The sequence below is a fragment of the Peromyscus eremicus genome, chromosome X (assembly GCF_949786415.1).
Source record: "Peromyscus eremicus chromosome X, PerEre_H2_v1, whole genome shotgun sequence".
In the NCBI taxonomy this organism is placed as follows: domain Eukaryota; kingdom Metazoa; phylum Chordata; class Mammalia; order Rodentia; family Cricetidae; genus Peromyscus; species Peromyscus eremicus.
The window spans coordinates 1,986,161-1,998,988 of NC_081439.1; the positions used below are offsets into that span (position 1 = coordinate 1,986,161).

The 12,828-nt window shown below is 40.7% G+C and overlaps 1 protein-coding gene across 1 annotated transcript in view; it reads left to right on the plus strand.

The window, feature by feature from the left end:
- The window catches only part of Slc9a7 (solute carrier family 9 member A7), a 172,348-nt gene that overhangs the window by 81,003 nt on the left and 78,517 nt on the right, over positions 1-12,828 (plus strand). The window contains exons 2-3 of the mRNA XM_059250629.1: positions 9,127-9,326; positions 10,990-11,067. Of these exons, the coding sequence (XP_059106612.1) occupies positions 9,127-9,326; positions 10,990-11,067 (278 nt within the window). The remainder of the gene's footprint in view (positions 1-9,126; positions 9,327-10,989; positions 11,068-12,828) is intronic.

Here is a 12,828-nt window from a genome sequence, read left to right on the forward strand (position 1 = left end):
TTAAATTAGTGAGTCCACGACCATAGTCCAGTTTTAGACTATTTTTCCAGCAGAATCCCTTCAGCACTAGCCTCTGGCCATCACTACACTTCCCATCTCTATGAATATGCTTATCCTAGGCATTTCATAGAAGTGGAATTACACAGCATGTTTTCATTGATGGGTTTCTTTCACTGAACTTAAGTACTCAGTTCCATTCATGTTGTAGCATATGTCAGTAGTCCACCCCCTTTCCTGATAGATGAATATACCATATTTTGCATATTCATTCCATCAGTGGTGGGCATTTGAATTGTTTCCATTTGGGAACTACCATTTTATATAAGGAATTTGAGTACTCTGAGATTTTGGTATCTGTAGCCATGTCCTGGAATCAATCCCTCATGATACCAAGGGTGTAATCTCATGGTAAAAGGATTAGAAAAGAGCTATTCTCCAAGGTCTACCTAGTGTTTGGGTGTGGGTCTCTGCATCTGTTTCCATCAGTTGCTGGGTGAAGCCTCTCTGATGACAGTTGGACAAGGCACCAATCTATGAGTATAGCAGTATATCATTAGGAATCATTTCATTGATTTTTTTTTTTTTTTTTTTTTGCCAGTCGTGTTTGATTTTTATCCTAGGTCTCTGGGCTATCCCACCTCTGGGGAATTCTGCAGAAGACAGGGAGGAAGGATTGTAGGAGCCAAAGGGGTCAAGGGCACCACAAGAAAACCCAGAGAATCAACTAACCTGGGCTCATGGGGGCTCACAGAGACTGAACTGACAACCAGGGAGCCTGCATGGGACTTACCTAGGCCCTCTCCATATATGTTACAGTTGTGTAGCTTGGTCTTCTTGTGAGACTCCTAACAATGTGTGCAGGGGCTGTCTCTTGACTTTGTTGCCTGTTTTGGGGACTTTTTGTCCTACCAGATTGCCTTGTCCAGTCTTAATAGGAGAAGAGGTGCCTAGTCTCCTATTAGATGCAACTTGATATACCATGGCCGGCTGACATCTGTGGGAGACCTGCCCTTTTCTAAAGAAAAACAGAGGAGGAGGAGTGAATGGGAGGGGGAAAAGGGGAGGTATGTGGGAGGTAGTGGGAAGAGGAGGGAGGGGAAACTGCGGTTGGGATGTAAAAATGAAAAAATAAAGAACAAAGGAAAGCAACAGTTCTCATTTCTAGATGTGCATAGGAACTGGACTAAAAACCAAAACAAGCAAAAACCCCAAACTTATAACCCAGACCAAAAGATCAGAAGCTATATGGAAAACCTTGGGGTCTGTGTTCTAGCTGATTCCCCAGGTGACTCTGAATACCACAGCTTAAGGCAGTATTTTATAAATGTGATGGATAATTACACTTATATTATCTCTTGTAATTGTGATATGAGATCTGGATAAAATGAATGTAGGGACATCATAGCTATTCCTTAGGTGTGTAGGAAACAAAAAGCAGAGGGCTTTTCAGTGGACAAGTAGTTAAGGATCTATGGCCCTGTTTGTGATGTGTTTCAGATCTGATGGCCAAAACTAGATCTCAAGCAATTCTGAAATATCACCTGAATTTAAGTGAGCCAAACATTTTGCATAAATTGAATAATAAAACCAATGGTGTGTGACTCTTATATCAGGTTAAACCTTTTAAAAATAGAATGGACAATTATTTACTATTTAAATGGGATATTTTTGTATTGAGTATTTTTTTTTAATTTTCAATATATTTTGATCATATTCTTTCTCCTTTCCCAACTCTTCCCAGATCTTCCCCACCTCCCTACCAACCCAACTTAGTGTTCCTAATAACTCTTAAATGGGAATTTTTAATAGTATATTATTGACTTCATGCAGCCCATCTTCCTTATAGTCTTTAATTCTGTGGGTGTATGTATATGTATACATACATGTTCCTCATATGGGTGTGTGCACATGTACACGTTGGTGCATGTGGAGACAGCAGAGGTGGTTGTCAGGTGTTTTTCTCAATTGCTCTCCACATTTGAGACAGGGTCTCACTGAACCTGGAGCTCATTAGTTGCTAGGCTGGCTGTATGGCCAATGAGCTCCAAGGTTCCACCTGTCTGTTCTTCTCTCCTCCCCTGCCTCAGTTCTGGTATTACAGAGATTTGCTGTTTCACCTGGCTTTTATATGAGTGTTGGGGGATCTAAAATCAGGTCCTCATGCTTGCACAGCAAGCACTTTACTGACTGAACCATCGCCACAGCCCTACAGTCTTTTAGTTCTTCTATAGAGAATAATCTTACTTGTAGGAAAACTGGTAGAGTTGCTTATTTCTGTTTGTTTACCATGTCACAGTGCTGCATGCTGATGCATCATATGGTTATATCATTTTATTACTGACTTTTGCCTGCATGTTTGTCTGTGTGAGGGTATCAGGTCCCCTGAAACTCAAGTTATAGACAGTTGTGAGCTGCCATGTGGGTGCTGGGAATTGAACCCAGGTACTCTGGAAGAGTAGTCATTGCTCTTAACCACTGAACCAACTCTCCAGCCCTATTACTGACTTTTATGTGTTTTGATAAATCCCTGGGACAATCTTCTAAAATAAAGATCAGCATTTATAGAGAATTATGCCTATTCTCAATATTCTCCTCTGACTAAAACCCTTTAGAATGGTAGATTCTTATACAAATATTATTTTTATTAACACTCATGAAGCTGCTTGGGGGCAGGCAAATAAATTATGGCATCTGGCCCCTCTATTGGACAGCATGACTTCAATAAGAGAGAACCCTACTCTCCTCCAGCCCACACATCATCTCTCCTTCCAAATTCCTGATTCTCTAATATGTGGTATCTTTATAACAATTGAGATAATGTAAGGAAAGTGATTCATCCAAAATACTTGTAGAAAAACAGCACCAGGGCAACAGTTGGTACTTTGCAAAGGATTTTGGCACAATGCACTCATTTCTTCCAACAGCCAGATTTTAGGAGGAAATAGTGGAGGTACCTTGCTTTGCATGGCGACTGAGGCCTAAGTGTTGCAACACACCTAGGACTCCTGTGGAGCCCACAAAATTCTCCTTTCTGCTGCCTGATAGAGCATGTTGTTAGGGTGGGTGATCCACGGCAACAAAATTAGACAAAACTGTTAAAAATAACAATGTAAAAATCTATGAAAGTGGAAAAATAACAAATTGGGGAACATGTATTAAAGAAATCTGCTGAACCTTAGCAAGTACAATGGTTGCCTATAGCTTTTAGCCTAGAGATGACATCTATCTCCCCAGATATGTGTAACAAAAGACTTACTCTGGCCGGGCGGTGGTGGCGCACGCCTTTAATCCCAGCACTCGGGAGGCAGAGCCAGGCGGATCTCTGTGAGTTCGAGGCCAGCCTGGGCTACCAAGTGAGTTCCAGGTAAGGCACAAAGCTACACAGAGAAACCCTGTCTCGAAAAACCAAAAAAAAAAAAAAAAAAAAAGACTTACTCTGGGCAAGTGGAGGAGACTGTGATAACTCTCAGTTACTACTCCCCCTCCCCCAACCTGTATCAGTGATTAGTACAGCTGTATAAGTACCAGAGTGAATAGAAGACGACATTGAAAAGAGTCATAACAATCCATTCTCAAAACCAAAGCCTTGACAACCACCCCTAACCCTGAAAAGTGATGGCTACTGCTGGAATCCATTGGGTTCTTTTTTGTTGAATTTGACATGTAGGTTGAGCATACCTAAACTGAAAACATGAAATCTAGGATCTTTTGAGTGCTGACATGACAAGTAAAAAAGATTTGGATTTGGAACATAGTAAATTTTGGATTACAGATTAGGGATGCTCAATTGGTAAAGTCTGTGCAAGAATCCCCAGTCAAATGACTCTGAAATCAGAGACACCTCTAGCCCAAGCATTTCAGGTAACACATTCTCAACCTATGGTTATTTCTACTCCCCTCCTCCGTGTGTGTGTGTGTGTGTGTGTGTGTGTGTGTGTGTGCGCGCGCGCGTGCGCGCACGCGCGCATGCATGCACACACATGAGAGTACACGTGTGTGAGTATAGACACATGTGCATGGTATACACATGGATGCCAGAGGACAATCTAGGATGTGGTTCTTTGCTTTCTACCTTGTCTGTGGCAAGGTCCCTTGTTTGCTGCCATATATGCCAGATTAGCTGGCCCATTAGCTTTTTGGGATTTTCCTTGTCTCTTCCCATCTCATTGTAAGAACATTGGATATCACTATTTTCAAATGCTTTGTGATTTGATGCTTTCTTACTGTGTCAGATGAAGCTTTAGTACTTGGAACAGCCCTTATTATATTCTACACAGTTAAATGGTAGTTGCCAAACCAAGTTGGTGATCCTTTACCCTCAGTAGCATGCATAAGGGATGTTCTCATTCACTAGAGAACAATATATTCATGAACTTGTTCCCATCCTGCTTTTAATAAAATCCTTTTTTTTTTCAAGACAGGGTTTCTCTGTGTAACCCTGCCTGTCCTGGAACTTGCTCTGTAGACCAGGTTGGCATTGAACTTGGAGATCTACCTGCTTCTGCCTCCCAAGTGCTGGGTTTAAAGGCATGCACCATCACCATTAACAGCCCAGTTAATAAAGTCTTATTAATGTCGACATTTTTATAATGTAGCTGGTGGATGGCTGTCTAGAATTACACTTCTCCCCATGTCTACTTGTTCACTTATTCTCTCTCAACAGCCTCAGTCACAAAATAGAAACTGGCTCCGCACTAATGGGGGTTGGCATCATTATGACCTTCTGGAATTTGCACTCACACTTGGCTCATATTCCTTCCTCATTTTACCAAATTTTAGATGAGCACATATTTAAATATCCATCCATATATATGTCTGTTTATACATGTTCACAGTCCTTTGGTTATATCTTAAAATTGGAAGAGCTGGCAATTGTATGCCATTGATAGAGTTGGGAAGTAGGTTTTATTCATACCCACAAGTTAAAGTCTTGAATTTTTGTTCTTTTGAGTTTACCATTTGCTTTCAGCGACATAAAACGTCAAAATAATTCTATCCATATTTGCTTTCTGTAAAAGTTGAAATTAAATTATTTCCTGAAGTTAGTCATATGCCTGTGAAATCAGTGACCATCTATTTCTCCTCAGCTGGTGTCTACTGTGCTGTTTTTCCACAGACGTATTTATTATTTCTGTAATCTGGAGCACTGTGTTGTTGAGCCAGTCGGATCAGTGCCTTTGTGGCTCTCTGCATTGTTTGGTGTGTGTGTGTGTGTGTGTGTGTGTGTGTGTGTGTGTGTGTGTGTACCGAACTTTCTGAGCTTTAAACAGAATCCCTTACATGTTTTAACTCTTTGCAGTTCTGGTCTTTTCACAGTTTTATATCAGAGGATGTCTTCTGATCCAGCAAATGAATTAGGCTGTTCATGTTTTCTCCAGATTTTTAAAAAATAATTTCTTCAAACACAAAACAAAGCAACAACAAAAAGTCCTCTATAGTTCTGTTATCCTGTTCTTTCTTCAATTGGAAAATGCTCATTGTGAACTTAGTATCATGGCATAGAGTGTGATGGTGGTAAATAGAAATCTAAACTGAGAGTTACTCAGAGTGTAGCATGAGTTAGCAGTGTACTGTGGGGCTTGGTTAGGTCAAACTCCCAGGATGGGGCTAACCATTTACGTTTGCTGTGGTTGTTTATGCTGCTATGTTTAAAAATAACATCATTTCTTTTACTGTTTTCCTTTGTTCATATGGGTGCATTGGGCCCAGAGCAGAGAAAGTAAGATTTTCTAAATTTAAACACCAACATGCAGCATCTGCTAATGAATCTAGACATTTCCTGGAATTAAAGAATTTGTATAAAACTGTATGCCTCTTTTTTAAAAGGTTTATTTTACACACACACACACACACACACACACACACACACACACACACACATATATATGTGTATATATATGAGAGAGAGAGAGGGAGGGAGGGAGGGGGGGGAGAGAGAGAGAGAGAGAGAGAGAGAGAGAGAGAGAGAGAGAGGCGTAAGTACTTGTGGAGACCAGAAGAGGCCACTGAATACCCTGGGGCTGAAGTTGTGTTGTGAGCTGCCTGAAGACAATATGAGTTTTGGGAGTAGACCTTGGATCCTCTGGAAGAGTAGAATGTGCTCTTAATCACTTGGCCATCTCTCCAGACCGTAGACCTCTTCCTTTGTCAGTATTCATTGTGAGGACCTAGGAGAGTGCAGCTTACTTTCTTCATTAGCTCAGCTAATGAGATTAATGAAGTCAAGAAACAGTAATGTAAAGCAAGTTTTAATGTAAGCAGTTTCTGTAAATACTGTGTTTTGGTTTTTGTTTATGAACATGTTTAATATAAACTGTGACAGGTCACTTTTTTAAGGCAGTATAGATCATTGTGTATCATGACACATGCTCAAGAGCTGTGGAACTGCTTTCTCAAGTAAAACTTCATCAGAACATAACTCTCAGATCAAGGACTGAAATGAGGCTAAAAGACATATAAAGATCTGGACAGTAAAGCCCTGAGAGCACCAAGCAGTCCCCACCTCCTGCCCCCAGTGCTACCAGCAGCCTTGGAAGGAAGTGCTGTTGCCATAGCTGATCTTAGTCATTTTCAACATGACCTCAACCATGAGCAACATGATTGAGGCACTCAGCATGGCACAATGGGCACAAAAATGTCACTGTAATGAAAGTTTGCAAACAACAAGATGGTTCCATATAAGAGGTATATGGTTCTGGGGAGGTGGCTCAGTGGGCAAAGCAAGTGTGAGGATCTGAGTTCAAATCCCCAGAATCCACATAAAAGCTGATTGTGGTGGTATATCTGTAATCCTAGTGCTTCTGGAGATGAGAGGGGGAGACAACAAATTTCCCAGAACCTTACAGGCCAGCTAGCCTGGTGAATGCAGCAACAAAAAGAGAGGTCTCATCTCAGATAAAGTAGAAGGCAAGGACTGATACCTGAAGTTGTTCCCTGATCTCCATGCATACCCCTGCATTCACACAGACACCCACAGACACACAGACACACAGACACACACACACACACACAGAGAGATAGACATATATGGTTTCATTCACAGGATACCAATAGATGTAACTTGTTGACTAGATTGTCACAGAGAAGAATAACCCCCAAGGAACATCCTTGCAACAAAGAGGATAGAACATTTGTGGAGTTCTGCATTGTTAGAGAAAGGGTGCACAGGCAGCAAAGATGCAGGCCCTGGTGGAGTTCTAATGGTGGGATCTAAATGCATAGCACATTGTAACCATAAGAGAGATTATCTGTGGCATGGGACCTTGCACACAGTCATCAGAAGAAGGAGCAAAATAATGTAAATGGGGCTATGTGACTTTTCTTCACCTTAGATAGGGCTCTGGTAACGGGCCAAAGAAACAATTCTACTGGTGTAGCTTAGTAAACCAGTGAGTTTAATTGGGGGTTATTTATAGGATCATAAATGAAAGGGTTACCTATACGAGCATGGACAACTTAGAGACAGCTGCACCACTGAAGAAGAGTGCCCCACCCCCCAAAATTATTATAGATATCCTGGTGGGGGAGCAGCTTCCACAAGGATGTGTTTGTTGGCCTAATCTTGTGAGGGTCTTGTATGAGTAATCACAGCTGCTCTGATGTCAAGTTGGCAATATCCATATCACACCTGGAGGACAGAGTTCCACTGCAAAGGGATTGTTCACTGCCCCTAGGACCGACTAGGAAGCACTAGGACCAACTCTACACATGACTTACTTCCTGGCTCATGCAGAGGACCCCTAGATGTTTATCAGGGTTCTCACAGCCTGCTATGAGAGAGAGTTGATAGAGACTGATAATGTTATCAGACCTTTTTTGCCGGAGCAGCAATGAAGATCAGGAAAATAAAAAGATGTGACCAGCAGATACTCAGAAGGCCTGAACCAAGATAGCATGATAGTGCCAGCTGAGGAGCATGTTCCCAAGGCTGAGCAGAGCAGAGCTGAGCAAATTCTGGCTGGCCGTCTCTTCCATCATCTGATTTGGCACTGGATGTGAAGAAACAAATGGAAATTCATCCATAAGACCTGGCTAGAAGATTAACAATGAAGAAGTACTTGTCTTTTGCCTGTTTTCCAGATAACTTGAAGCATTTGCATTATGGACTTCTTCATTTTCTTTAGATAACTTTTTGATAATGATAAACATGCTTTTTAAAATTAAGTCTGACTCTTCTTATTCCTTTAAGGTTTTAAGGTTGTTTCACAGTTGGTCAGAATGAGATTATTAAGAACACTGTTTTAAATGTGTAGACTCAAAAAGCAGCTCCCTGGCCCCTGAATCATGACTACTTAAGCTTACACTGCAACATTTAGCCTCCCAGTGGGTATAATTACTTTCTCCATGATCCTCAGTGCTTGGAATGACCTAAGAAAAACTATTTCTTTTCCCTCTTTTTCCTCTGGTGTGTGGCAAAGCATGTTACATTTATAGCAACTAAAAATTCCAGTGGCTTGGTCCTCCCTAGCAGATGGCAGCAGGACTGGTTTGAGGGATGCTCTGGGGAAAAACAAAGGCTTAGTAGTTCTTTCTTATTCTGTTCAGGGCAGAAAATGTCACGTTTTTTCTCCACCTCATACTTCTCTACTAAAAGCCTGAGAAATGAGACATGAAACACAAGCAGGTATTAAGTCTGTTCATGGGGCCATATTAACCACTGTTCTCTTTAATCCTTCCAGTGACTGAGGGACTTAAATCATCAGGGTTATCACTTCTATACTTTCTGTTCTGCCACATGACTGGCTTTTGTAAAGTTCAACTATGATTTTTATTAATGTTTAAAACTCTAGGATAGGCAATCTGGAAATCTCAGCATCTGCCCAGAGGTCGTAGATTGAGAAGAGGAAGAGAGAAAGCCATGCCTTTTTGAGTTAGGTATGGAAGTTGGACAAGCAGCCATATGGCAAAAGGGAGGTAGGTTCGAGTGAAAAAGAATACCAGAGAAAGCATACTTAGGCTCATGCCAGTATCTGAAAGAGAGAAACAAAAAAGAAAAGGGAAAATGGCTTTTCTGAGTTATTCAGAAAAGTGGGCAGGTTTAGCCCAACTGCATGGCTGCACCTCCATAAATGATTGTATAGTAAATCAGGACTGATTTTTCTTTTTATGTGTGACACCCTATTTCAGGGCTCATTGTTGGAGTGATCCTGAGGTATGGAACCCCTGCTACCAGCGGTCATGACAAGTCACTCAGCTGTACTCAGGAAGACAGAGCCTTTAGCACCTTATTAGTGAATGTCAGTGGAAAGTTCTTTGAATACACTCTGAAAGGAGAAATCAGCCCTGGCAAGATCAACAATGTGGAGCAGAATGACATGCTGCGGAAGGTGAGCTGTGAGCTGGTACCACGGCTGTCTGGGACAAGGTTGTTGATTCCCTGGCTTCATCTTTTTTTTTTTTTTTCCGAGACAGGGTTTCTCTGTGTAGCTTTGGAGCCTGTCCTGGAACTCACTCTGTAGACCAGGCTAGCCTTGAACTCACAGAGATCCGCCTGCCTCTGCCTCCCGAGTGCTGGGATTAAAGGCGTGCGCCGCCGCCGCCGCCGCCACCACCACCACCACCACCCCGGCTTCCCTGGCTTCATCTTGACCTTGAGAGAAATCCTTTCCAGCTGTTGGAACATCAGTTACATTCTTGGCTCACAGTGTTCTAGGGTGCTTGTGCGTCAGGATGAGAAGGAAGAGCCAGATTGTACCTTTGTTGCTTCAGCCTTCTGACTGTCTTAACTGGCTAGGATCTATAGACATGGGCTGTTGATTGTGAAACATGTTCGCATATCCCTCTTGCCCTGTTTTCTCTTAACCTTGCTGTGGCTTAGAAATGAATTATAAAATAATATTAATTTCCCTTTTAGCTTAGTCAGTATTATGAACTACAGTCCTTAGTTCTTCATGGCTTTCTACACATAGTCTGCAAATATTTGACTGCTTAAACTTATTAGTGACTGATGCCAAAGACTTACCTAATCTTCAAAGGAAGAAAGGCTTGTTTTAGAATTTAAGTCCAAGCATTGTTTTCTAATTTAAAAAAATCCATTTTATTTTCTTTTGTGATAGTGTCTTAAAATGTAGCTCAGGCTGATCTCAAATTTACAGTCTTCCTGCCTCAGCCTCCTGAATGCTAGAATTATAGGCATTCTTCACTATGCATGGCTCAAGCATTGTTTTTCATTTGATTATGGAGCAGCAAAAATGCTTCAGGAAAAAAAAAGATTATGTGTCTCTCATGTGGGTGATTTCTGGGATAGGCAAGAAATCAGTATTAAAAGATTTATTCATGTGGGTAGGTTAATTGACTTTTATTTCAGTTAATCATTTTAAATATTTAGCCTACCCCTTCCTCCTCCTAAAAAGGTTAGCATATTTAGAAATGCTTAGTTCCTTTGGCTGTACTATGATTGGCTGTGTAGAAATGTCAGTGTGAGTTCCTTATATCAACAACTGATTTCAGTCTCTGTAGAATTACTGAACTTCTGTTGATGATCAGGAAGCTGCAGACCTCATTGGTAACTTTGTCTAGGCCACATGACATATTTCAGAAGGCTGTTCACTGAAAAGAGGCTTAAATATAGTAGAATTACATCTATAAAGGATCACATAAATAGTCTGGGAAGTTAATAAAAACTCATGACAGCGTTTTTATTGCAATTAAGCCTTCATAAATGTGTGATAAAAATCAAGATGTTTTTATTTTCTGTTGAAAAACATTGGCAGCAGCTTTCTGTGAATTTCTGAAATTGCCTCAAACTGTTGTGACTTAATATGTATTAAGACAGAACACTGGAATCTTATTTAGAAGTGCTGGGGGTGGGGGAGATGGAGAGGGAGAACATGCCAGTCAGTAGGGAAATTGTGGCTTCATTGCTGTAATTATTTAACACATTAGTGGCTTTTCTAAATAGGCACTTTAGTCAATGGCTTTCAATATTAAATAAATATTATCAATTTATCTTTTAGCTAAAATTTAACTTTTTTCCTTTTAAACTTTCAGGTAACATTTGATCCAGAAGTATTTTTCAACATTCTGCTGCCTCCAATTATTTTCCATGCTGGATACAGTTTAAAGAAGGTATGAACATTTTGCCAATAATTTAAGAGATTTCTTAAGAATCTCAGTGTTAATTGACCTAGATAATTTTCTGGTTTTCCCCTTAAACACTCAGCTTTCTGTGTTCTGTACCCACTCAGAAACCATAGGTGGCTCATCATCAGGGACTTGTTCCAGTTTTAAAATCTAGACCTCTTCCATACCACCAGTAGAAATGTAACATTGTATAGCCACTTTGGCAAGCAAAGTGATAGTTTCTTGTAAAACTGAAGCCAAACTTGTCTTAAGGCCTAACTACTTCACTGCTGAGGATTTCTTGAAGAGAAAGTAAATTTATGTTCACACAAAAATCTATGCCTCATTCTTCATACTATCCTATTTGTAAGACAAAACCAAAAAACAACCAAAATGCCTTCCTGTAGGTAATGGTTAAACTGTAGTAAATCCACACCATAGAAAAATGCTCAGCTTTCACATGGAAAAAAATGTTTGATGTACAATCTGGATAGACTTATAAGGAATTATGCTGAGTCACATAATGCAGATTCAAGGTTATATGCTGTATTATTTTATTTATGTAGCATTACAGAAATGACAAAATTATATAGCTAGAGAACAAATTCATGGTTGCTTGGATTAGTCATGATGGAAAAGTAGAGTTTGGGGAGAGAGACCACAAGGGACATCTTTGTAGTCATGGAATATTTCTGTATGTTAAACAGTATTTTTGTGGTGCCAAGGATGGGATGCAGAGCCTTGCATAGATGCAAGATGAGTGGTATACTCCAGGCCAGTTCTGTATCTTGACTGTGGCAGTAGTTATACAATCTGCACATGTGATAAAATTACATTGGCATTGTACCAATGTCAGTTTCCTGGGTTTGGATACTTTCCTATAGTTACACATGATGCAGTCAATGGGGGAAAGTGGATGAAGTGTACACAAACCCTTTCTATACTGTCTTTGCAACTTCAGTAAATCCATTGTTAGTCCAAAAATAAAAAAGTTTAAAAAAAACTTAACTATCCCCCTTATTGAGGATTATTGTACTTGATGGCATCTTAAGCCCAAACTGCTGTTTATCTGAAAAACCAAATATGTTTACAAAACATAGGTAAATCAATCCCCCTCCCTCTCTCTCCCTCTCCCTCTCCGTCTCCCTCTCCCTCTCCCCTTCCCCCTCCCCCTCCCCCCCCTCTCTCATTGTGGGAGTATTGTGTGAAGATTATCTCCCCAAAGGTCTTCTTAGGACAGCAGCCTATTTCAGCTCCAAAGGAGGACTAGAGACAAACCTTCCAGGACTAGAAAACAGAGAATAGAGATCTTGGCTGACAGTAAACATAGCATCTTTATGAACTAGAAAATGACTTCTAAATGGAGAAACTCTGGATAGATTAATTGGGAAAACTATATTAGGAACATAAGAGAGGGTATCACTATAGAATTTCAATCAATAATAAAGGAGTACTCAGAACAATTTTGTGCCAGTAAATTGTATGGGGAGGGAGAAGTCAATCTCAGGTGTGATTCTTCAGGTACCATACACTTCATTTATTTTTGAGACATGGTGTGTTACTGGCCTGAAACTCTCCAAGTAGGCTAGACTGGCTGGTTAGGGAATTCCAGGCATCTGCTTTTATCAACCTCCTCAGCACTGGGATTACAAGTGTGCACCACCATGCCCACCTTTTTTTTTTCCGTGTGTGTGGGGTGTGTGGTGTGTACACGTGAGTGTGCAGGTATATGTACCTGTTTGCACACATGCAGAGGCCAGAAAAGGA